Source organism: Zonotrichia albicollis, chromosome 7 (assembly GCF_047830755.1).
Source record: "Zonotrichia albicollis isolate bZonAlb1 chromosome 7, bZonAlb1.hap1, whole genome shotgun sequence".
Classification (NCBI taxonomy): Eukaryota; Metazoa; Chordata; class Aves; order Passeriformes; family Passerellidae; genus Zonotrichia; species Zonotrichia albicollis.
Genome location: NC_133825.1, coordinates 17,110,277 through 17,135,381, shown reverse-complemented (window position 1 = coordinate 17,135,381; position 25,105 = coordinate 17,110,277). Strand labels below are relative to the sequence as shown.

The following is a 25,105-nucleotide window of genomic DNA, read 5'->3' as shown; positions in this document are numbered from 1 at the left end:
AGAGCTGGAGCCTTAAAAATTGCATTGCAACTCGAAATGAAGGCAAAAGATAGCAATGATACCTTAGGTGATCCAAGGAAGCCACAGGAAATGGATTTAATCCAAAAGAAGCAAGCCCCAAATCTCAGCCCCTCTGAGGTCAGCGCTGATGTGTCTTTGCCTGCAGTGAGCTGCTCATGAACCACTCACAAATTCACCAACCCTTGCCCAGAAATGGAGGTAACTGGAATTCACCCCTGCCCAGAGCAGGAGAAACCAAAGCCCAGCACATCTGTCACCAGCTGGAGCCCCTGAGCAAACAGTGAGTGCAGGCCCCACCGGCTGTGCCAGGGATGCACAGCCCCACAAAACCTGTCATGGCACAAACAGGCTGCTCAGGGTGACAGGAAATCATTGCAGCATTCTGAGCTTCATTTCTCTAAAATACGACACAGCAGGATGATGAGCTGGACAAAGCACCAGAAATCCAGACAAAAAAGAAGGAAGCATCCATCCACCCCAGCAAGTGTCCCAGGATGGGAAGTTATTTTATTTTCTGACCACACACCTGTCACCCACACGGATATCCACACATTAGGAGTCTGTGGCAAAATTCTATTATTAATTCTGTTTTGACAAACCAATGAGACAACACAATTTGGGGTTTTTCCTTCTCCCCATCAAAGGTCAAGCAATGTTGTTGCTGCCTCATGCAGTGAAAACAATCAGAAGCTCATCCCCCAGTCAGTCTGACACCTACACACTGAACAGGCACAAGGTTTCCAACCCTGGCCAATATTTACTAATATTTAACTAACAGGAGCATTCTTGTTCATATCCAGAGGGGCAAAGTATCACCCTAAAATATAATACATTAAAAATTGACTACATTTTGTAAAAATACAATGTATTGTAAAATAAAATCTATTGTAAAATATACTGTATTGTAAAATGTAATGTATTGTAAAAATATAATGTATATAATGTATTTGTAACGTATAATGTGTATAATGTGTATAATGTGCATAATGTGTATAATGTGTATAATGTGCATAATGTGTATAATGTGCATAATGTGCATAATGTGTATAATGTGCATAATGTGTATAATGTGCATAATGTGTATAATGTGTATAATGTGCATAATGTGTATAATGTGTATAATGTATTTGTAAAAATACATCTCTTTTGCATAAAAGAGATGCTTGGTATTAAAAGAGTGAAAGAAGTAATTCTGCAAATTTAGGGCAACCTGAAATCTAAGAAAGGAGCCCGTCCCAAAAGGTGTTTAGCACACCAGGTGCATCTTGGGAGTCAATTAAGAGAAAATAACTTAGGAGAAAATCTGTATTATGGAATATGGTCATTAACAGAAGAATGTGTGGACACAGGTATTTCAGAAAGCCTCCTTTAATTTTAAAATTTAAAAATATTTCTAATAAACCAAAAATATAAAATAATCTAGTGGAAATGGGGAAAATTAATTGGGAAAAAATAGTTTAATGTGATCAGCAGGTTAAGTTCCATTTTTCTGTGCTGTTTGCCTCAGCAGAGCTCCATCCCAGTGCTCTCAGCATGGAGAGTCCCTGGGGAGCCCCAAGGCAGGAGCAGAAGTGAGTCTGTTCCAAAGGACACTGGGAAGGAGTGAGTGAAGGTCCCTGTGCAGCTGCAGGTATCAGAGAGCACAGCAAAGCTTTTCCAGACACTTTGAAACAAAACCTCACCGTCCGGTTTCTCTGGTTAGAGCCAAAATACAAATATGCTCCATAAAAGGATTAAAAATAGCACTGCCTATGAAAAATTAATGCAACACATTAAACTCAAAATGTGCATTTATAGAGGATGAAACAGCTCTGGAGATGTCAGGGATTCCTTCCCTCTCCTGTACTGCACAGTCACACACAACAGCAGACCTGGAAAACATTCCTCCCTTTAGGTGTGAACCCACACAAGAGGAAGTCACTGCTCCCCACAATTTCAGGTACATGACCATTAAAGCTGTGTCTACAAACATTTTACAGACAAACAGTGAAAATCTGACTGGAGAGCAGGTGCCCATAGCTCAAACCAGCCCTCTGCAGGCACCCCAGGGATTTGTGACTGTCACACTGCTCACTCCTGTGGGACAGCTCCAACCCAAACACAGCCCTGGCACACAAACTGGCTGCAGAAAAATCAACCCCAACAGCTTTAAATGCCTTCCTCCTTTCAGCTGCTCACAACTCTTTCTATGGTACAAATGTTAGCTCCTGTCCTCTGTTAAAACTAAGTGTTTTACTTAGCTGAAGCACTGAGAAAAATCTTTCCATTCTTTATGGGTCAGTTGCTTATGAAATTAGTTTAATTTTTTTTTCTTGGATACTGGATTTGGTGTTAAATATGAACTGAAGCACAAGCCATATGTGATTCCCTTCTGAAAAAACAGTTTATGTATTGAGTATAAAAAACACATTTTGACTGTTCCAAGCACAAGCAGTAAATGTTTAACATGCAAATTCCCTCACACACAATATGCAATAACCTTATTTTGGCACATGGTTACAAGCACTACCCTACCAACTGTACAGTTACCTTCACAGTTTTTCCAATCAACTCTGAAATCCCTAAATACAGCAATACATATTTTCTTTTAACAACCAAATTCTTTCATTATTTTCCAAAACTCAGTTTACAAGATTTCCAGTCTACTTTTTACCTCCCTCAGTGGTTTCAGCAAAGATTAAGGACAATCAATTCTTTCCAAGCTCTCTCCTGGAGCTTGTGTCTGTTACCTCATTTCCTGGCTCCTATGAAGCAATGTGAGACAAGACTTTGGTGAAAACTATCATCACAACATTCACATTTTCAAATACTGAGTTCAGTTCCTCAAAAATAGTCATGAACCCCTTGGCATATGAGACTGAAATTCTTCCATCACTCACTTTTCTTCAAGCGGTCACGCAGCTGAGAAGGGCTTTTAAAAACATTCCCAGAGAGTTTTCCAACTGCCCCAAGCAACCATCTCTTCTTTTCTCCTTTTCCCAATTCCCAATGACATATTTCAGAAAACACTCCAGCTCTCAGGGTGTTTTTATTTCTACCCTTGTTCATCCCTGCTAGCTCTGTTCAGCCTCTCCCCTTCACACTCATTCAAACCACAGTACATAACATACAGCACCATACATTAAATTTAAACAAGAACAAATTGTTTTCCTTCATCATTCAGGCAGGCTTTTCAATCAAAATCAGATCTTCATTAAAGATCAGATCTTCAATCAAAATCAGATCTTCATTAAAGATCAGATCTTCAATCAAAATCAGATCTTCATTAAAGATCAGATTAGATTTCAGGCCAAGGACTACACATCATCTGAAGCCACACAAAGCAACTTTATTGATTTAATATAAAAACTTACCCACTTGGCAATTGGACACCCCTGAGAGCTTTTTCCTTCCTTTCCTGTATAAACCACCACCTCAATTCTTACAGCACTTCCTTTTGCTCCATACCTGCATTAAAAAAAGTTCATGACTAAAACAAACAACTATACACAATTATAAAATGAAACATTTTCAATAAAAGATTAATTAATTTATTTTTACTTAGAACAGAAAAAAACCAAAGTATTTATAAAGCAAAAAAAAAATCCTTTTCATTAAAACCCTACTTGCAAGAGCAGTTTTTGACATCTCTCTTCTGATAAACTTCTGCCACTAAGGAAATGTTATCTGCATATAAATCCCAGTGCAATCAGTCACTATTATGACCTTTTTTTTTCCAGTTTGCCACAGCTTCTTTAGAGGTAGGACACCAGAAAACCTTACTCTGCCAGCTGCTGATCTCTGTCCTTCCTATTGACTTCAAGGGCACTCAGAACTCACTGCACTTGACCTCCAGCCCTGGGCTCAGGGAAGGCACACACGAGTTTGGACCTGCAGTGCTCATGCTCACCCATGACATCTGAACAAGAAAACACTTTACAAATGAGTACTGACAAAAGTGCAACAAAACAAAGCTAAACACAGCACTTCCTTTCTCAAAGCTCTACTTCCTCCCTGTTTAGACAGCCAAAATCACAATGACATTAAAAGCTGGGATTTCCTCACCTGTTCTCCATAATTTCTCTCACAGCAGCCACACTTGGTCCTGTCCCGAGGTGTGTGTAATAGGGGCCTTCATCTTTTTCTATAATTTGCTCTGGAAACAGGTAAAGAAAACTATGTTGGCACATCCAAAAATTGATTTACCTCATTAAAAGTAAACTTAGAAACAGTTTACAGAAATGCCTTCCAAATTAAATTAGAACACCAAGTTTGAGCCTGAATAAAGAGTATGACAGGCTTTTCTCTTCAGACACTCTGAAATTATTTTATGCTCCAATGATTCTGCTAGCATTTTTTTAATGTTATAAAGTAAAACCCTAATTAAAGAATGCAAAACATTGCTGTAAAACTTTCATTAGAGGAGCTGGCATGCAGTGACTACATAAAATTCCCAATGTCCTTGTTGGTAGGAACATAATTAATTCATTTCAGACAAAGAGGAATTGAGGGCAGTACAAGAAATTACCTGATAGTCATATCCTACAGAACAGAAACAACAACCCAGGCCTCTAAACAAGCCCTCTGCTGATTCAGAACATGGAAGCAAGGTGACAATCTGCCTGCAGATCATTTGCTGAGAGGCTCTGACCTGTCCCTCCATCTGGGTGCCTCCATGGTGACAGCACAGCGTGTGTGACACCCTCAGGCACGCCCTCCATGCCCAGCTTGCTGTGCCACCTCCTGCTGCACCAGAGGCACTCTGCGAGTGAGCCCTGAGCTCTCCCCACGTGGCCACAGGTGTCAGGAGCCTGGGCCTGGACTCTGCCAAGCCATCAGGACTGCCAGTGGCAGGAGCAAGGCCACCCCAAGCTATGCCCTCCTGCTTGTCCAACAGATTTCAGCAACAAGAACAATGCACTGAGACACTGCTGCCAGCCCACTCAGGCACAAAGCAGCTCTAGACCATCAAATTCATGACCTGAAACAATGCAGGGAAGTGCACATAAAGCACAGGTCAGCAATGGCAGAGCAAGGAACAAAAAAAGTCCCCTTCCTCCAGGTTTAAATTAAGTGGAGGGTTTAAAGCTGCCAGCTGCAGTACAAACCTACTCAATGTGCTGCGCTCTGCAGGCCCAAAGAACACCAAGCAAAAGTTGCAAAGAGGGAAAGAAAATTCCTCCTGTCTTCCAATGGTGAAACACTGATCCCTGTGCAACAGCTGTCACATCCACTTCCTCACATTAGAGGAAGCAACGTGAGCACACCTCCATTTGAAACGTACAGGCAAAAGTTAGCAAAACCACTTACCAACACAGTCACAAGTTGGCAATTCAGATTGTCCTTTTTTGGTAGGTGTGTCTATTAAATTTTTTGTAGGGGTATCAAGAAACTTCATGGGTGATTCAAGGAAACTGCTGAGCGTGTTTTTTGCTGGGGAACACCCTGAGTCGCCTGTGCTCGGGGCGTGGTCAGCACCCACTCTGGTTGATGTCAGAACGGTCACCTCACCCACACACTCCACATTCCTGAGAGCTCCAGCAGCACCTGGCACCTGGGCCCCAGCACAGGGAGCAGGCAGCACCTGGCACTTTGGCTCTGCCTGCTGAGTCCCCTGCTGCCCATGGGCTTTGCTCTCACTACACACTTGGTTAGCTCTCACGTCACACTGCTTAACGCTTGCTGGCAAAGGAGGCGCCTGACTGACATTTGCTGTTTGCTGTACCTGAGAATTACATTTTTCTGTAAACATCTGTAGGTTTTCAGTTGGCCTTTTCAACAAGGATGCTGTTTTCAGCTGAGAGCCAGCCAGAGGATTACGGGAGGACAGGTCGCTGTGCTGGCTACGTGCAGCAACTTCATTTTTCATTGGATCAGCACCTAGTGGGTCGCTGGAGCCCACAGTTTTCATTTGCTCATTCACTGCTTCACAGCCAAACAACCTGTCTTTTTTTTTCTCCTGTGGTGCCTCAGGTAAGCACCTGTGGAATTTTATCTGTGCTTGTGGAAGAAATAATCTAGTTTTCTCTTGTGATGCTAAAGTGTTTTGACTGAGCGCTCTCTGTACTTTGGTTCTCGGAGATTTTTTTTCAGATGGAGCCACCCTGGAGTCCTGTGGCATGGTTTGACCAAGCTTATGCAGTTTTGATGATATCCAAATGTCCTGCAACTCCCTATGCTGGCATGACAACAGCTCTAGCTGGTTTTGATTATTTTGTTGATAGCGTGCTTCTTGAGGCTTCTTTCTGTGTCTCTGTTTCCATGGCACACCGTTTCCTTTCTTATTGGTCGCCTGCTTTTGCTTTAACAGCAAGGAACTATAATTACGCCTAAAAAATACAGATTCTTTTTTCTGCACCACTTCTTGGTTATATTTTGGCTGCCTCTCATGTGATATTAGATTAAGCAGGGATGCCTTTATGTTGTTCTTGTGCTCTGGATTCGTCTGGTTGGATTCAATCAGGGCTGCCAGTTGAGTTAGCTGTGCAGCCACGTCCTCTTCATCCTGGCTGTGAATCCCTCCTTCTTTAACCAAAGAACCACCTTCCAATTTCACATCACCACACGATGGCTTTTGCTCTAACTGGCCAGGAGCTTCCAAGTTGTCCCCTGAATGCTGGACATCACATGAAGCATTGCAGTACCCTGAGAGGGGGACTGGATCAGGAACACAACTTTTGTTGGAATGGTATCCCGAAAACGATGCTGCATTAGATGTTAGGTCAGATAAAGGTTTGGTATCTCTTGAGGGTGACTGTAATTTATACATCTCCCCAGCTGGACTGGCAGGTTTATCACACAGCTCAGACACTGAACTTTGGCCATTGTACAACACTGCCTTATTAGGGAGCTGCGTGTGCGGGTGAGCACAGTGAGCCAGGAGCTGCTGCTCATTCTGTAAGTAAGTGTCTTTGATTTCCTGTAATGCAGAGCATGTAAAGGAGGATGAGATATCCCTTTTAAAACTGTGGAGCAAGTGGGAAGTTGTTTCTCCTACATGTTCAGTACTTTCACTTTTAGCTGGTGAAGTTGTTTCTAAAGGAGCTTCAGATAACTGTGTTAAAGCTTCAATAGCTACAACCTGCTCCAGAGTTAAATTTCTGGTTTTAATCAGGGACAAGAAAGTGGGCTGGAGTGCAGTATTCTCAGGCTGTGTCTCCACACTTGGTACTGTAAGGCCATCCTTCCCTGCCTGCAGCTCCCCTTCAGGCAGCAGAGGACAACTCAAGCTTTCTTGCACATCCAAGCTGGAACCTGTCTGCAAAACTGACTGATCAGAGCACTCAGAGATGCTGCAGGTGCAGTTTTCCTCTTTCATTGAAACATCCCCTTGGTTTTCTGGGTGAACACAGCCAGGGCTGCTTGTCAGAGTGCTTACTATGTTACTCAGAGTGCCACCCGTTGGCCATTGCATGTGGGAGTTGCTTGTCAGGTCTGTCCTTTCCTCTGCAGGGGCTTTGTTCAGTGAGGGAGCTGCTTCTGGTGGTGAATAATGCAGGGTGCTGATGCCATTTCTGGAGGGGTGCACCGAGGGCTTTTTTGGCTCAGGGAGGTGACAGGGAGAGGCTGGGCTGTGCTCAGCGTGGTTCAAGTGTTGGGTGCCTGTCACAGCTCCGTGGGTGTCACCATTGACATGGACACCAAAGGATGGCTTCTCTGCATGTGCCCACCTCTCTGCTTCCAGGCCAGTCATGCTCTCCTTCTCCTTACACTGCACATTCTCAATGGGCACTGCTTGGCTTGTCTTCACCCTGTATTTTTCACCATGACCACATATACTGCATTCCATGAGTTCTGGTCTGCGGCCATTGACTGCTTTGTTTTCTAAATGTGCCTATAAAACAACAATAAAAAACCCTTGTTGTAACAGCTGCTCAGAGCACATTCAAAATAAGAAGCCTCATATTTACAGCAATTAAACCCTACTTGGACAGATACAAGGAATATCCTAATTAGGCACAGACACTGGAAAATAAACAAAACAGGAAGTTATAAAACAACCTGAAGGCTAAGGACCCTATCCATTTTTAGAGCTATTTTTCCCCACTGCTGAGGGACAGAGGAGGAAACTGGCTCAGTGTGGTGGTGGGAGACTAATGAAATGAATAGCCAGAAAAAGGATGTTGGCATTTAGAATGAGATGTAACGATTCCATTTTGAATTCGCTTGCATGAGCAGATTAAAAAAGGGTAAAAAAATGACGTTAAAAGTAAGACTGAAATCCAAGAGATTGTATTACAAAGTCCAGCAGTAATTTGGCATAATTACATTCATTTGGCTAGATCAATAAACTGGCTTAACCAATACCTCTTGGTTGGATACTCTAGCTAATCCTGCAAACCAACCATTCTTGCTTCAAGTCCTTAAATAATTACAAACCTTAATTTCATTAAGCAGAAATGACAGAAAGCCAATTTACATCAGCTCACTTGGAAGTTACTCTTTAAACAGTTGTTTAGCTTCTGTATTTAGATGGAAAATTCCAGGTTTCTCCACAGTCTCTCATTCAAGCTATTCAAAACTGTATTTTAGTAAATGCTACATTTTAGTGTTTTGTTAAATATGTTCTTCATCTTCACTGATATTATACAGTTCATGTGGTTGAAGCAATGTCAAAATCTAGACAGTGTCAGAACATTGTGCCCTGGAAAGAATATATACATAGATAGATTTTAAGATAGTATTATGGATATGAAGTAAGGAGTTATACAAAGTAAAAAGAAAAATAATTAAGGCAGAAACTTATGCAGAACACTAATTAAGGCAGGAATCCAATTTTTCTTATGCTATTCAGATTTTATTTATATTAAATTTCCTTTAAAAATAATTTTCAATCACAGTGGGTAGTGCTGTTCCTTTATCTGATTGCAACATTTACGAGTTCTTCAGTCCCCTGTAACCTTAAGCTACACTTAAAAGAAAAGCAGGACTGCTTTTTAAATCAAATATCAGCACCATGAGGGGCTGATGAATCCTAAATCAAATATCAGCGCCATGAGGGGCTGATGAATCCTAAATCAAATATCAGCACCATGAGGGGCTGATGAATCCTAAATCCAATATCAGCACCATGAGGGGCTGATGAATCCTATGTAGGCACAGTAATTCACAGCAGTGCCCAGAAAATCCCACCACTATGAAACACTCATTTAACTCAGAGATGGTTCAGTGCTCATACCATGGACTTCTGACAAAACTCAGGAAAATCAATGCAAAATGGATTTATGATTAATTATAACCATGGAGATGGAATTGCCACAAACCCCCAGACAAAACAAGGCAGCTCCATCTGGAGCTCAGTGGTCACCTTGGAACTGATAAAACACAACCCCAGGAATCCACAGCACATCCTGGATGTTCTGAGGGGCATCATAACCTCTCACAGAAATGTGGAAAAACACGTCCAGCACCCGTGCAGCCAAGTCAATATTATATACAGAAAGATTCCTTATTTAATGCATTAATATTGAATTTCAGTGGCCACAGATCCTGACTAATGCTCAGTGCTGGAGCTCCTCTGGATCCTGGTGATGCTCTGTGAGTGATTCCCAGCCCCAGGGGGTCACTGAGCATTTCTAGGGGACCCACAGGAGCTGAACAGGTCCCACCATTCTGTCACTGGCAGGGGTAGATGCATCACACAGGTCTCTGTCACTGTGCCAGAAAATAATTTAAGGGTCCACCATAAAAGAGTAAAACCCACAACTCTATACCTGCACAAAAGCTGAATTTCAATTGCCTTGACTTCAGAAAGAGGTAGAATTGTTGGTCTTTCTTAAGCAAAAGTACATCTAACATCTCTACCAACCCAGAAGATTCCCAGCCATGAAAAATTTTTATTAAAAATTATTTAATCAGACAATGAGGAGGCTGCAGACATAAAATCAAAGAGATGAAAACTAACTCCCCATCAAGTGCACATTTTCAACACAACACCACATTCTGTATTCCATTCATCATTACAGGGATTGTTCACTACATTGAAGAATCTAATAACTCAAGTCTGGTAATTTGGGAGTAATAAGAGGCACAGGGAAGGAAAAGGCTTCATCCACAATGAGCAGAGATGAGAAGATCTGATAGAGAATCCACTGACAGCACTCAGTACAGAAGTGCCACCACAGTCCTCCCAACCAGCCTGTGCCTCAGTAAAATACTTTATCTGATCAAAAAGCACTGCTATGCTCAGAAATACTCAGGATATTCCAGGATCTGCTAGAGCTGCTCAGGTGCAGTGCTGTGTCCCTACAGAACTGCAGTGATCCCAGCAGCAAAGGTAGATTTGCCTGAAAAAAAAAAATTCTTCATACTTCATATTTTCCTAACATTACTAGAAGCTGCCCACATGCAATGAGGAAGAAAAAACCCCAGATGAATCATATCACTGGCATGAGTCAGTTATTTCATATTCTATTTTTCCACATGAAGGCAAAATATTGTCATTAAATCAGCTGTTATTGTTTTAATTAAACTCTGCCTTTGGAGCACTGTGCTGCTTTATCTCCTGTTACTGAACTGCAGAGGATGCTAAAAGATACATTTCTTTTCCTCACAAGCAGAAAAGGCCCCTGGATAGTCTGTTAGCATGAGAAGTTAATATTTCCAGCACAGAGAGAAGTGCAGACACACCAGCAGGGACAGAGCTCATTTGGTTCTTCCCCTCTGCCTAGGAACAATCAATCCCCAAGCCCTGAACCTGCATGTGAAAACCCCAGTGAGAAGCTCAGGCAAGGATATCACAGCCCCACACAACAGTGACAGCACTCCCAGGAGGTGAGCACAGATCTGATCTGTTCCTGAGGCTTTCACACAAATGCAATGAAAGCTGAGGAATAAAGCAGATCAATAGCAGTCATTTCCTCTCTCATTAAGGAGAGCTCTACTCTGCCAGGAGACACAGCCACTCACAAACCATGCTCAAGCTCTGGGCCATGAGGAACCACAGAGCTGCTGTGGCCATGGCTGTTCTACTGAAACTTCAACCAAACATTATCTCATATATACACTCACAAGAATTCCTCTGTGAGCTAATGCTTCAGCACACACCAACAGCCACTTACAGCAAATCATTTGACGTTCTGAAGTTGGATTTACTATTAGAACTTCTCCTTTAACACGTGATGCCCCAGAGGTAATGCAGAATTCACCAGCTCCCAATCAAAATGCAATGTTTCAGTTAACCCAGAGATAATCCCATATCTGAGCAGCAAGTAGCCCATTGATTGGTGTGTCTCTTTTCAGACCTCCACAGGTGATAACAACACACACCCCACTAAAGGACACCACCACAATCAATTGCTCTCATAAATGAGAAATACCAGATGATGCCCTGTCCAACTACTGATAAAATGCCTCTAGAAGCAAGTCTTAATGAGTTACACAACAACAGTGCCAAAGCCCCCAGGCAACCCTCCCTGTCAGATTCTGCTCAGGTCCCATGTGCCCAACAGCCCACACAATAACTGCACCCCCTGCTTGTGCCAAAACTGGGATGGTCCAACAGACAGCTCTTCCAGGGTCACCACATCCACCAGCACAAAGGGATGAGTGGGTGAGAAGCACCTGGCAGCTGCAGTGCCACGGGCAAGCCTGGATCCTGCTGCAAGGTCTGCAGCCACACAGCCAGCCCCACGTGTCCCTCCAAGCTGGGACAGAGCTGGCAGCTCCTCAGAGAGCCAAAAGCACAATATAATATGAGTGCTGTTTCAGAAAAACTGTTTGGAGAAGACCCCAAATGCATTTAATCTAACATTCAAACAAGGTGCTTGGCTCATGGTCCAACAGTCAGGTATCACTGCCTCACCATGAGGCAAGAAAGCAGCACCCAGCTGAGCAGCAATTTACTTTTCTGGCATTTATCCCTGCTGTCTTCTCTGGTACATGCAGAAATTCCTGCAGAAATTCAGCAGAATCGAGGACTTGCACTGGACAGGCCCAAAATACAGGGACAAGGAGATAAGACATGGGTAGGACAGGCACCAGGGAGAGGCAGCTGCTTCTGCCAAGCGCTGTGCAGGAAGCCATGCACTGCTTAGAACACACAGATGTAAGGAGAAGGCTGTGGAAGCTACAGGTCACCTCCTGAATACAGCTACATTTTCTTCTTGGATTTTTGTTTAATTAAGGGCAGATACAGTGATACAACTAAGAAAAAACTTCTGTTTGCAACCCCATGACGTGTGACTACTGCAGTAGTGCAGACAGCAGCAGCATGCTGTGGGTTGCTGCCCAAGGCTGCAGCCTGAGCAGGGGGTCCAGGCAGGCTCCCAAAGCAGAGAACAGCAGAGCAGGGGCCAAGCTGAAGCTGGGGAATGTTCCCATCCATCTCAGCACAGGAATAAAGCAGGTACCAGCACACTGAAGGTACCACACCCCTGCAGTGCTCCAGCTAAGGCACATTCTCTATAAATCTAAATGCACACAAACAGATTGGGGCCCTTTGTTAATGTAACACAGCCTGATGTACAAGGGGCTTTGTTCTGCAAGAGAGAAGTGTTCACAGCTGGCACTGAGGGACAGCACAGGACTGGGCAAAACCATGCAGACAAGTTTTACCACACCAGCTGGTTTAGACAGAAACTCAGAGAACAAGAGCTTCTGCAAATCTGGGGAAAGGAACCTGACCTGGGGCACGACATTCAGGCTTTCCTGGAGGTGTCCCACTCACTTCCAGCTTCCCTGAGTATCAACCCACCCACTCACCAACCTGAACATCACAGCAAGCAGCGTTTCACACTGGATCCTGGCACAGCTGCAAAGTCTGCTCCAGCTGCTGCTGCTTTTATATCCATATCTGTAGCCACAACAGCAAAGAACATTCTCCAAGCTGCAGCCTAGCTCTCAGTTTTGTCTCAATTTAATCTACATTTATATCCTCCTTGCCATGTTCTTGAAACACCAGCCAACCTTCCACCCAGAAAAGCTCCTCATTGTCTCTTTCCAGGAGGAATTAGTACATTATGGCCCCAAAGTCTTTATACCTTTGTTCTCTTCCTTTTCTCTCCTACACCACTACCAGAGCAGAGCCCTCCCACCCACCCTGTGCACCAGCTTCAGTGAGACTGCTCAGATCTACAGTATCAGACCCCAAAGGATACACTTACTACAAAATTAAAAACTGCAGGATACTAATTCTGACTGCAAAGGCTTCAAACGGTGGCTCCCATGGAAATGTATTTATTGGATGCCTGCTTGGAAAGGGGCTCTCTCAGCCACAAACTCAAATTGTTGTTTCCATCACCTCCTATACCTGTCTTGTAAAAGCTACAAACAGGAGCAAGAAAAACCAGGGTGAAGGAGACCTCATTCTTCTACACAGGCATCCAAAGTTGATTTGTTAAGAAAGGAAAAGCCCCAAACATTACAGCACTTTTTCTGCCACAGAAGCAAATATAAACAAGCAGCTTGCCTGGTCACTTTTGTTTTCCTTGGGTTTGGGGTTTGGTTTCATTTGTTTTTTACTGGCGTTTTGAATGACTCAATCATTTGTCATCAACATTGAAACCAAGCACTCAGAGAGACCCTGGCAGCTCTGGAAAATACAGCACTCAATTAAGGCAGAAAAGAAAAATGATACAATCTGCAACAATATGTATTCCCTGAGAGAACTTTGCCCCAGTGCAATTTAGCTCAAAAGCAGAGATGAAAGAAGTGCAGTGTCTGAATTTGCCCACCCTAGCTGATGTCTCTGTGGCTCACTCATTTGTGAAAGCATCAGCACAGGGTTCAGGAAGCGCTGCCTGGCCCTTCCTGCAAATGGAGAATCACCAAGTGCTCAAACAGGGGCTCAGGGAGCAAATCACAGCAACGGGCAGCCTCCTTAGCAACATCTGACAGAGCAGCCAATTAACACCTAGAAAAACAGCAAATCATTCAGAGACAGACGTGATGCCTGAGAAATGAATCTGGCAGGCCAGCCATTTCATTACAGCCAGAGGGATGTTCTGTGCTAGCAAGAGGCATCTACAAAAGGCAGGTTTGCACCTTGGAAAGCAGGGCACATTCCCATGGGCAATCATCAGCTGCACAGTAACTACAGAAACTCCTGCACAGCCCTTGGGTGCATAAATAACAATACCATCAGGAAAAGAGTGCTTACTTTCAGTCCTGCACTTGGCACTTTTGCACCTGCTGGCAGAATAAAGCATCCTGCTCTGGCATCCCCAATTCAGGCAAGACATTGATATGCTGGAGGGGGCTCCCAGGAGCACAGCAATGACAAAGGACTGAAACATCTTGAAGTGAAAGCCTCAAGTTCACTCTCTACTCACTCTCTCCAATTTAGCAAAGAGAAAGAAAATTGAAAAGCCACAAACTCCTGCTCAGTCTATGTGGAAAAGAATGCTGATAACAGAGGGCTCCTTGTTCTAGCATACAAAAGTTGAACAAGACTCAATGACTTGAAGTTAAGGCTGGAGAAGTCTGCCCTTGAACTATGGTGCACTTTTGCCAACAAGACAGAGAGAGTAAAGCATTTTTTAAAGCATCTTGTTAGATGTTTGGATACACTTTTCATCCATGGGCATTTTCAAATTCAAGTCCTTTCAGCTATCTTTTTAAAAAATTATGTTTCAGCCAAACAAAAGGATACAGTCTTACAACTTCCCAGCACAAGAACAAGTGTTCATAGTGGTCTTTCCTGGGTTTACCACATGTGAACCAAACTGAGACAATTTCTCTTCAGGTTCAGTCCAAAGTGTTGAATTAACAACAAAACTTTCCACAGTTCCTGTAATCTAAGCAGAAGATATTCAGCTCCTTAATTCAGGACCACAGTCTGTGCCCTACCACCTGTTGTACAAGCAATCACATTATTTACAAGTTACTACATGTTGGTGGCAGCTCTCAGACCAGAACTGCTAAGGACACACAACACCATTCCAGCCTGGTTTTAAAGCTGATGAGGGGCCACAAGATAAAAAGGAGTAACTAATACTCTTTAGAAATAGAAAACTCAGTGACAGGAGCAGCTTAACTCTGATTAAAAAAAGAAATGGTCATGCTGATCTCTTAAGGCACCAGGCTATGAGGCAGGACTATTCAGGATTTTTCATCTATGTTTTGCTTACTCTCATGAGGCAAAAAAGCCTAAAAAATGGCAAATTGTGTTTCCTTTTCTGCCTGAGAGCTTGCTCACCTATGGTTTAAGTAAAGCTGAAGGCAGAACCTGCGCTGTAACTTCCACCTGCTCTTCACAGGAGCAGCAGCTTTCACTGCAGGGCTCAGACAGGATCTGCCACAAAAGTGAATGCTCTGCATTAACAAACACACAGCAGTCTGCCCTCTTATTCACAAGTCCAGCAAACCCCTTCTCGTAGGAAAATTAAATGTACAGCCCCATTTTACTACAGGGCACTGCTTAAACTATAATGCAATACAGACAGCACCAACAAAACACTGAGAAAGGAATTCAGTCAAGACACAAACCACTCAATTGTAAGTCAGCTCCAAAAACCCCTAATATTCTAGAAGCCTTAATATTAAAGTTGTTAGGACAACAAGGACAGCCTTGTTGTCTATAGCCTATAAATTAATTTTACAGAAATGAATGAAAAGGGATTATTGTTAGTTGATTAAATGCTGTCTTCCTTTTTCTTTATATCGTTTAAATTTCATACATTTAACATTTAAAAAGAAAGCATGAATTCTTCTTACCTCCCCAGTGAAATCCTATAATTAAGAATTTATTTTAGTACAAATCAGATCTCTTGGTCTCTAAAAAAGCAAGGTTCCTACTAATGCCAGTGTGCTGTCATAGAATCAGTTAAATTAACTTTTAAATAATCAGTAACACTAAACAAGATTGTTGGTATAGCATGGCAGAAAGAAAAAAAACCAAACCCATAAATGTTAAGAGTCTGCTGCCACTCAGGGTTTAGGGCTCTCAATGGTTTTCTCCCACATCAATTGCTAAAAGCAATAAACAAACTTGTTTGGCAATGTGGTATCAGATCCTAACCAGGGAGCAGCCATTTCCAAAGGGTGTTTTAGGTGTTCCTGTCAATAAATGTATGGCCAGCAGCACACTGGGAACTGATCACTGGCATTGGCAGAGCCAGCTCAGTTATTTCAGTGTCTGCACCACACACAGCAAGGACAAGTATGGAACAAAGCTCATTATGCAGTACTGAATGCAAACAGTGCCAACAAAGCAACGCAGCTGGAAGAGAAACCTGTGTTTATTTTGTAATTCCTCATTAAGAACATCTAAACAATGTATCAATCAACACACCTACACAACTGACCTTCATCTCCACATGCACTTTCCTCCCTTTCCAAAAGCTATGCTACTTTTACTGGATATTTTATGACACTTTTGATCACAAACACATTTTCTAGTTTTTTGAAGCTCCACTTCTAAATACAATGAAGTGGAAGGCTCTACACTAAAAGAGACCATGAGAGTCAAGACCTACAAATAAATCACAATTCAAAACATGCCAAGCCCTCCAAAACCACTGTGATCATGAGGTTCAGCCTGGCCTCACCCCACCAATCCCTGAGGAGGGGCACTGTGCTCACAGCTGCCCTGCTCCAGCAATGAAGGAGTTAAACCAGAATCCCTGCTCCTCCCTGTCCCCTCTCCAGGGCAGTTATCCTCTCTTCCCTCAATGTTCTGGGGAGCTGTGGGGCAAACAGCAGCACAGGGACATGGGGAGGGAGCTGCACAGAATCAGGGATGGGGGCAAAGGCAGCACAGCATCTCTGCACACCCCAGCAAAGAATTCCCAAGGGACAGGCTCCCACTCCACCAGAAACTGGGAACATCAAGGATTAGAAAATAGAGTAAGACTAATAATTTACAGATCACTTACAAAGGCTTTCTTTGTTAGGGCTCTATTCAAAACCATCCACATCCATGAGTGGTGCTGGCTGAACTGTACAAACAACATGCAAGTCCCATGTTCCTGAGTGCATTCATGTGCAAGTGCTGGAAAGCTGAGGGGAAATGCCCTGTGCTAAATCACAACCACAACCATGCCTGCTCACATCAAGGGCCTGCATGACTCTGCCAAAAGCAAAGAATATTAAAGATTTAATCCCATTTAGACAGGTGTACACTCAGCACCATAAAGGTGAAAAAGAGAACATTTCTTTCAAAAAATGTTGGAAAAAATCCAAATAACAGCTAAGTTAATTATCTTATTTTTAAAAATACAATCAACCACAATCATGCCTGCTCACATCAAGGGCTTGCATGACTCTACCAAAAGCAAAAAAAATGAAAGATTTAATCTTATTAAGACAGATGCACACTCAGCTCCATAAAGGTGAAAAAGAGAACATTTCTTTCAAAAAATGTTGAAAAAATCCAGGTAACAGCTAAGTTAATTATCTTACTATTAAAAATACAATCACAACCACAATCATGCCTGCTCACATCAAGGGCTTGCATGACTATCAAAAGCAAAGAATATTAAAGATTTAATCCCATTTAGACAGGTGTACATTCAGCTCAATAAAGGTGAAAAAGAAAACATTTCTTTTTAAAAATGTTGAAAAAAATGCAGGTAACAGCTAAGTTAATTATCTTACTTTTAAAAATACAATCACAACCACAATCATGCCTGCTCACATCAAGGGCTTGCATGACTATCAAAAGCAAAGAATATTAAAGATTTAATCCCATTTAGACAGGTGTACATTCAGCTCAATAAAGGTGAAAAAGAGAACATTTCTTTCAAAATATGTTGGAAAAAATCCAGGTAACAGCTAAGTTAATTATCTTATTTTTAAAAATACAAGTGAACTGGTTTGTGTAGGATTCTTTCATACCAAAAGTAAGGTCTACCTATCAAAAAAAACAGGGAGTAAAAAACAAGAAGAAAATTTCAATTAATACTCAAAGCAATTTCAATTGGGATTTACTGAAGGAATATGCTCCAAGGTGATAAAGTCTATTAAAAGAAAACACCACAACAAATATGAGAAGTCCTTTCTGGACAGCATCCTTTCCAACTCGTATTGTACCATTCTTCCTTCTTTCCACTGCAGTGCAACTCCATCCATTGACTTGCTCATATCTCAGTTCAAAAGGGAAAAAAGTAATAAAATTTAATTTCATCCAGCTAAAAATTTTGGCAGATATTCTGCACTAAAAATATACACCATAATTTAGAATAAATGTTCCAAATCAGTTCAATCCTTGCTCACTCCAAGCATCATCATGAAATTCAGCACTTGTATTCCTAAACCTTGTTAACACATGTATGACCTTGATCAAAAAAGTGGATTTTTAGTTTCTTTAAGCTGCAAAACTAAAACTGCATCATAAAAAGGGCAACAGCAGGTCTGCCAAGCCAACTTAATGTTTTCAAGTTGGCTCATTACAAGACTATGCTTTGCACATCTGGAAAAGAAAAATTAAGAGGGTGCTCAATCAGCTCTGTGCAGCCTGGATGGCAACAAAACCTGGATGTTCCTGGTATGGTGTTTACACACAGCCCAAAGCTGGGGATACTGAGTCATGTGTGGCTCTGGCTTGCCCTCAGCTGAGGGGGTGGTACAGAGGGTGAGCGGGCACCTGGGCACTGCTGGCACCTGGGCACTGCTGGCATCGTGGGCACTGTGCTGGCACCTGGGCACTGCTGGCACCTGGGCACTGCTGGCATCGTGGGCACTGTGCTGGCACCGTGGGCACTGCTGGCACCTGGGCACTGTGCTGGCACCTGGGCACTGCTGGCACCTGGGCACTGTGCTGGCATCATGGGCACTGTGCCGGCACCTGGGCACTGTGCTGGTACCGTGGGCACTGTGCTGGCACCTGGGCACTGCTGGCACCTGGGCACTGCTGGCACCTGGGCACTGTGCTGGCACCGTGGGCACTGTGCTGGCACCTGGGCACTGCTGGCACCCGGGCACTGTGCTGGCACCCGGGCACTGTGCTGGCACCGTGGGCACTGTGCCGGCACCTGGGCACTGCTGGCACGTGGGCACTGTGCTGGCACCTGGGCACTGCTGGCACTGTGGGCACTGTGCTGGCACCGTGGGCATGGCTGGCACCTGGGCACTGCTGGCACCTGAGCACTGCTGGCACTGTGGGCACTGTGCTGGCACCTGGGCACTGCTGCAGTGTTGATGCACAAACACAGCCCAGGCTGTGCAGGCAGCCACAGCATCAGCCAGCACTGCACACATCACAAGGGATTTCTCCCAGGCTCTTCCCTAATTTTCCCCTCCCTCTCTTTCTCCTTCCTTTTGTTTTGTTGTTGTTTTGATCCTCTGTGGGGAGCTTTCCTCACTTTCCTCACTTTCCCCTCTGCCCCTGCACGGGCTCCTGGAGATTTCCCTGACACCACAACACCAGGCCATGTGCAACTGCCCTGTTCTTCTGAGCTCTGCACCAGGAAGCAGCTAAAAAGGATGATGGCAAGTGAAGCAGGATGTAAAATGTGACTTTGGAAATGCAGGCAAATTAATTTTTAAGTATGAATCCCTTCTATATAGGTTTTCCATTAGCAGGAATAAAATTAAAGAAGTGTCTGCTCAGCTGGGAAAAGAACACAATATAAACCCTAAGGAAAACTAAGTATATTCCTTCCCTTGTATCCATTACTGGGAGCTTACAAAGCTTCCTTTCTTTAATGAGCACTTGCCTGCTAGAAGTGATGAATATTTCAGATGCTCTTTCAAAATAAACATGGAGAACCTAATGCAGTATTTATGGCACAGATGAATTTCCTAAACAAGCTGCCCAATAACCAGAAAGGAGCATTAAGGCATGAGTATAGAAAGCTATAAATAGTACACAAAAGGCACAGTGTAATAGTGTGCATCACTTTTAGTCCTGTTTGTATCTGTCCAATCCATTTGTACCTGAACAGCAGTGCTTCTTTTCCCCTGTACAGAATTTGGGAATGGCCTGGTCCTCAGCAGCACAGCTAGAACATGAACCCTCTAAGGAAATAAATGTGCATCTACCAAAACTTAGGAGAGTTAGGAAAAAACCCAGAGCTCCATGTATTATTGGAAGAAAGTACGACAAATCCTCCTTTAAGGAGCCTAAGAATAGTATTTAAAGAAAATACAAATTAAAAAGGACACATCCTGTTTGAATTTTGAAAATGTCAGTGGTCAGATGCCCTCAGCCACTACCAATCATGAAATCAAACAGTGAAGTCATAATTCAACAGACAGGACAACACCGCTTTTCATGGTCTTTTCATGGTGTCCCAGCAACAGCAGAAACCAGCTTAGAGCCAGGTAACACAATGCCACACTTCTGAAAATGCCCTAGGAAAGAAGTGTGCAAAGCATGCAGCTTTTTGCAAGTTTGCTGCAGCTGACAGAGCTGAGGTGTAACTCAGGTGCCCAGCCTCCCTTCTCCCATCCAAAAGCAAAGGCAGCCCCAGTGCAGCATTCCAGGAGATGCCTCCAGAGCTACTGTGCCTTCCTGGGGGGATGCAAGGAGACAAACTCTTAGGAAATACACCCCAGCACTACAAAACAAATACAAATACCAGAAAACACAAACCCAGCACCTAAAACCAAAGGGGAAATATCACAAAATCAGTTCAGCAAAGAAAAAGTCAAACCATAAACCAGCCCAGGTCCAACGACTGACATGGGTATTACACACACAGAACCAGACAAGCCTCTCCATTCAAGAGTCAGGGGTGGAAAAAAACTCTTCAGAGGCTTTTTGGAAAGGACAGGAATGACAGACTCCTATTACATAGCAACCTGCTGGGCCACCACATCACAAACAGTGGCAAAAGGCAGTCGAGAGGAAAATCTCATGAGCCACGAGTGCAGACAGACACCCATCTGTCTGCACCAAAACCCCACATTTTCCACTCTTCACACCAATTACACATCATAAACTGACTCCTTTACAAACACTCCTTATTTTGCATGCTACTGTCAACAGCACAAAAGACAGAATGAGCAAACACTTCAAGTTTTAGCTACATCCATGAGGTATATTACAAAGAGCAGCAGTATTAAAATTAATAATTAAAATCATACCCAGAACAACAAAAATACAAATATTTCAATGGCTTATTTGAATGCAGAAAAAGCCCACTAACATTTGCCAGCGTTGTAAAACCACAATTAGTTTGCACAACTACTCCACATGAAAAGACAGACACCCTTCAGGTTGGACAGTTTATCTGCTCCTTACTTAATCTTAACTTTGGTTTGTCTTACCAAACTTTCTGTAACTGTAACAATGACAACACAACTGTTAAGAAATTGGGATGATTTCAAGTAAAATGATACTACAGACCAGTCAGCATTTATAAATACTATATCCAACAATTTCTGAAATGTTAGTGTACTGAACCAATACTAAACTATCTTATTACATTTAGCTAGAATAGTTCAACAAAGCAAGTTTAACAACATACTTTTTGTTTGCATTTTCACTAGCTTCATTTTACCCATACCATCCATCTTACTTGTCCCACTCACCCTCCAACATGTTAGTTTGCAACACAGAATTAATGACTTATTTCTATTCAAAACAGTCTAAAGATTAACTGAGAGAAGCAATATCAATATACTACCTGTTACTAAAAAAAAAACAAACCCAAACAACCCAAAACATTAGCCATGAGTGCAGCAAGTCTGTATTTTGGTATGAAAACTAAGATATTTGCATTTGCAAGACCAATCTTTTGTTATCATGAAAGATAGCCATTTTAAAAGTGTGGAAGGAATATGTTAGCACTGAAACTGAAGGCTGTTGTAAGTTTACAGGATTTTCAGTTTCAGTTGAGGTATTCTAAAGTTTAAAGAAAGGGAGAATATCAAAACTTCAGTAAAGTAACTGTAAAAATTCTACTTTTGTTAACTTGGCTCGCAGTTTAACGTTGACTTCCCCCATGAAATTTCAGCTGCCATAAAACCTGTATGCTAAAAACATTTAACTGTTACGTTTGAAAGTATAAAACTAGGAGCAGAAGAAATTAAAGGGAACGTTCATTGCAAGGGAAAGCAAACTTTTGGTCTGCAGACTTGTGCAGGGAGGTTCAAATATGTCTACAACATGCTGAGGAGAAAGAGGAAAGAAAGGACATGTTCTGTGCTTTTAAAATTAGCTAATCTGCTTAATAGCTGGAAAGCGCCGCTACCCAGCCTTTAACCCTTTGCCTTCCTGGGCCCTATGACAAGAAAATGCTGCTCAAAACGGGAGGGGATAAATATCAAAGCAATCATCGGTTACCTTTAAAACTCTTTGCTTCCTCCTCTGAGGCCTTTTGTTTTCTGTTAGGACCTAAAAAAACATCAAATTGCAGAATATAAGTTGTGGTCACAAAGGCAGGCAGACACCTCCGATTTTTATTATGGAACAGCGATATTTCTGCAGTACCCCGAGTGCTTTACACGCGGCCCTCGCACGGGCCGGCGGCGGCTCCCGGCGGCCCGTCCGCCGCCCCCGCGGCGCCCCTCACATGGCGGGCGCCCCGCGTTCCCCCTCACGGCGGCGGCGCCCCTGCCCCGCCATCTTTGCTTCCTGCCGCAGCGGCGGCCGCGCGCGGCCCCGCGGGAGCGCGCAGCGCCGCGCAGCGCCCCCCGGCGGCCGCACAGCCGCCCGCCCGAACAAAGGGGCTCCGCAAAGGCCGCCCGCAAAGGCCGGCACGGACCCGCCGCGTCCCGGGCACGGCCCGGGCATTGCGGGCCGCCCCTCGCGGGCACCGGGGCCGGGGTCGGTGGGATCGGCCGGGGCCGCGAGGAGAACGGGGTCAGGCGAGGACACGGGCCCCGCGCACCCGCACGCGTGCGCACACGGGGCGGCGCAGCCGCGACCCTCTCCAGAGCGGCAGCGAGCGTGAGGCGCCGGGCGGCATAGCCTCGACCCTCTCCTGAGGGGCACCGGGCGTGCAGCACCGGGCACCACAGCCCCGACCCTCTCCTGAGGCGCACCGGGCACCACAGCCCCGACCCTCTCCTGAGCGGCACCGGGCACCACAGCCCTGACCCTCTCCTGAGGGGCACCGGGCACCACAGCCCCGACCCTCTCCTGAGCGGCACCGGGCACCACAGCCCCGACCCTCTCCTGAGCGGCATCGGGCGTGCAGCACCGGGCGGCATAGCCTCGACCCTCTCCTGAGGGGCACCGGGCACCACAGCCCCGACCCTCTCCTGAGGGGCACCGGGCACCACAGCCCCGTCCCTTTCCTGAGGGGCACCGGGCGCCACAGCCCCGACCCGCTCCTGAGGGGCACCGGGCACCACAGCCCCCACCCTCTCCTGAGGGGCACCGGGCACCACAGCCCCGACCCGCTCCTGAGGGGCACCGGGCACCACAGCCCCCACCCTCTCCTGAGGGACACCGGGCGTGCAGCACCGGGCACCACAGCCCCGACCCTCTCCTGAGGGGCACCGGGCACCACAGCCCCGGCCCTCTCCTGAGCGGCACCGGGCACCATAGCCCCGACCCTCTCCTGAGGGGCACCGGGCACCACAGCCCCGACCCTCTCCTGAGGGGCACTGGGCGTGCAGCACCGGGCACCACAGCCCCAGCCCTCTCCTGAGTGGCACCAGGTGGCACAGCCCCGACCCGCTCCTGAGGGGCACTGGGCATGAGGCACCGGGCACCGGCGGCCGGATCGCCCTGCCAAGCGTGAAGTCGCCGCTGCCCGGTGGAGTTCGCAGCACAGGCCCTGCCTGCCCCTGCTCTCCCCAGCCGAGCGGCCGCGGCTGCAGCAGCCCCTCCAAAGTCCCAGCCCGGGGCCGGGAGCCCAGCGCCCACCGCAGCCCTGCTCCAACAGAATCCTCCGGCTTCACCTACTCCTACAGCACTGTGAAAAATGCGAATTTTATGATTGGCTTTTGGCAAATATTCAAATGAATATTATATGTCAAAAATGCATATTTTATGATTGGCTTTTCACAAATATTCAAATGAATATTATATGTGTTGTGTTAGAAAGTAATGCTGTATGAATTCACTTTAGTAGTGTGTTAAATATAGTTTTGGGTTATTAAAAATGTTAAAATAGAAACTATGCCACGTAGGATAGTTTTTTTAAAGAAAGGACTTGCAGCGAGATAGCAGCCACAGGACACGGAATCTTTCAGAGAAAAAGAATTTATTGCCCTCTTATTGAAGAACCGAACTTCTTCCCGCCTTGAAGGCGCTGTTAGGATTCAGAGGAAGAAGCTGACAGTGCCCAGACAGAATCCTGTGTCTGAATGGAATTTATGCATCATGGATGAAGTGTATGAATGTGCAACAGGCTGTTGCTTTTAAGGGTTAATCCTCTGTTTACGGGGGTCGTGCTGCCCAGAAAAATGTACCCGGACCTCCGTAACTCTTTGTCTCTACTGTCTCATATTGTCCTAATTCAATTTGTCCAAATTATTATTTCTCTAATTGTATTACTATTTTTATAACCATTTCATTATTATTAAACTTTTACAGTTTTAAAACCAAGTGCTTGGTGTTTTTCACAAGCACCCAACAGAACAAATTACTGCACAGAGACTGCCATGGGAAGTGGCCACCATATAAACATCAAATACAATTGTTTCCCCACAACTCCACCTGCTCCACACATTGGAGGGGTCACAGCGAGCCCTCATTCCCTAACCAGGGACAACAAACCAACCACAGCAGATCTCACACTGCAGGCACCCAAGCACTCCCTGAATTCCCAACAATTGACATCTAAACCACAGTTGACATCTAAACCAGAATGTTGGCCACGGATTTTTGCACTAAATATAAAAACCAGTAAGAACACCTTCTCATCAGCTACAAACTGCAATCTGTTTTCTTATCTAATGCTACACCGTAATGTAATTATTGTCCACTCATTGGTCCAAATCAATTAAACAGCAGAAATGCTCACACAACTCATTCCCCAGTGTAGCAATTCAATCAGAGCAAGCTGTCACCCATTTTTTGTTGTCTGATCTTGTATCTAAGATCTTCATTGGTTGCATCAGAACGATGCATTAAATAGGATTTAGGGTAAGGCAAAATTAAAATAGTGATTTGTATTCTTCCCCCCAAATTACCCCACATCACATTAAGAATGAGGGAGTGGAAATCACACACACTTAGTGATCTGATTCTTCTTGGTCGTTTTGGCTACTTGGATGCTTTTCAATACGGGGGGAAAAGGAACAGTTTTTTGTTTGCTCAGAAACCCAA

At 44.4% G+C, this 25,105-nt stretch overlaps 2 protein-coding genes across 2 annotated transcripts in view; both read right to left on the bottom strand.

The window, feature by feature from the left end:
* Positions 1-5,754, bottom strand: part of TET1 (tet methylcytosine dioxygenase 1) — a 41,942-nt gene extending 36,188 nt beyond the window's left edge. The window contains exons 1-3 of the mRNA XM_074544419.1: positions 5,726-5,754; positions 4,066-4,156; positions 3,375-3,468 (exon numbers count right to left, since the gene is read on the bottom strand). Coding sequence (XP_074400520.1) covers positions 3,375-3,468; positions 4,066-4,076 — 105 coding nt within the window. The 5' untranslated portion in view covers positions 4,077-4,156; positions 5,726-5,754. The remainder of the gene's footprint in view (positions 1-3,374; positions 3,469-4,065; positions 4,157-5,725) is intronic.
* Positions 5,755-7,747: 1,993 nt separating this feature from the next.
* The window catches only part of LOC141729649 (methylcytosine dioxygenase TET1-like), a 31,681-nt gene continuing 14,323 nt past the window's right edge, over positions 7,748-25,105 (bottom strand). Inside the window, exons 4-5 of the mRNA XM_074544420.1 lie at positions 22,169-22,219; positions 7,748-7,834 (exon numbers count right to left, since the gene is read on the bottom strand). The gene's annotated coding sequence lies outside the window, so the exon portion shown is untranslated. The remainder of the gene's footprint in view (positions 7,835-22,168; positions 22,220-25,105) is intronic.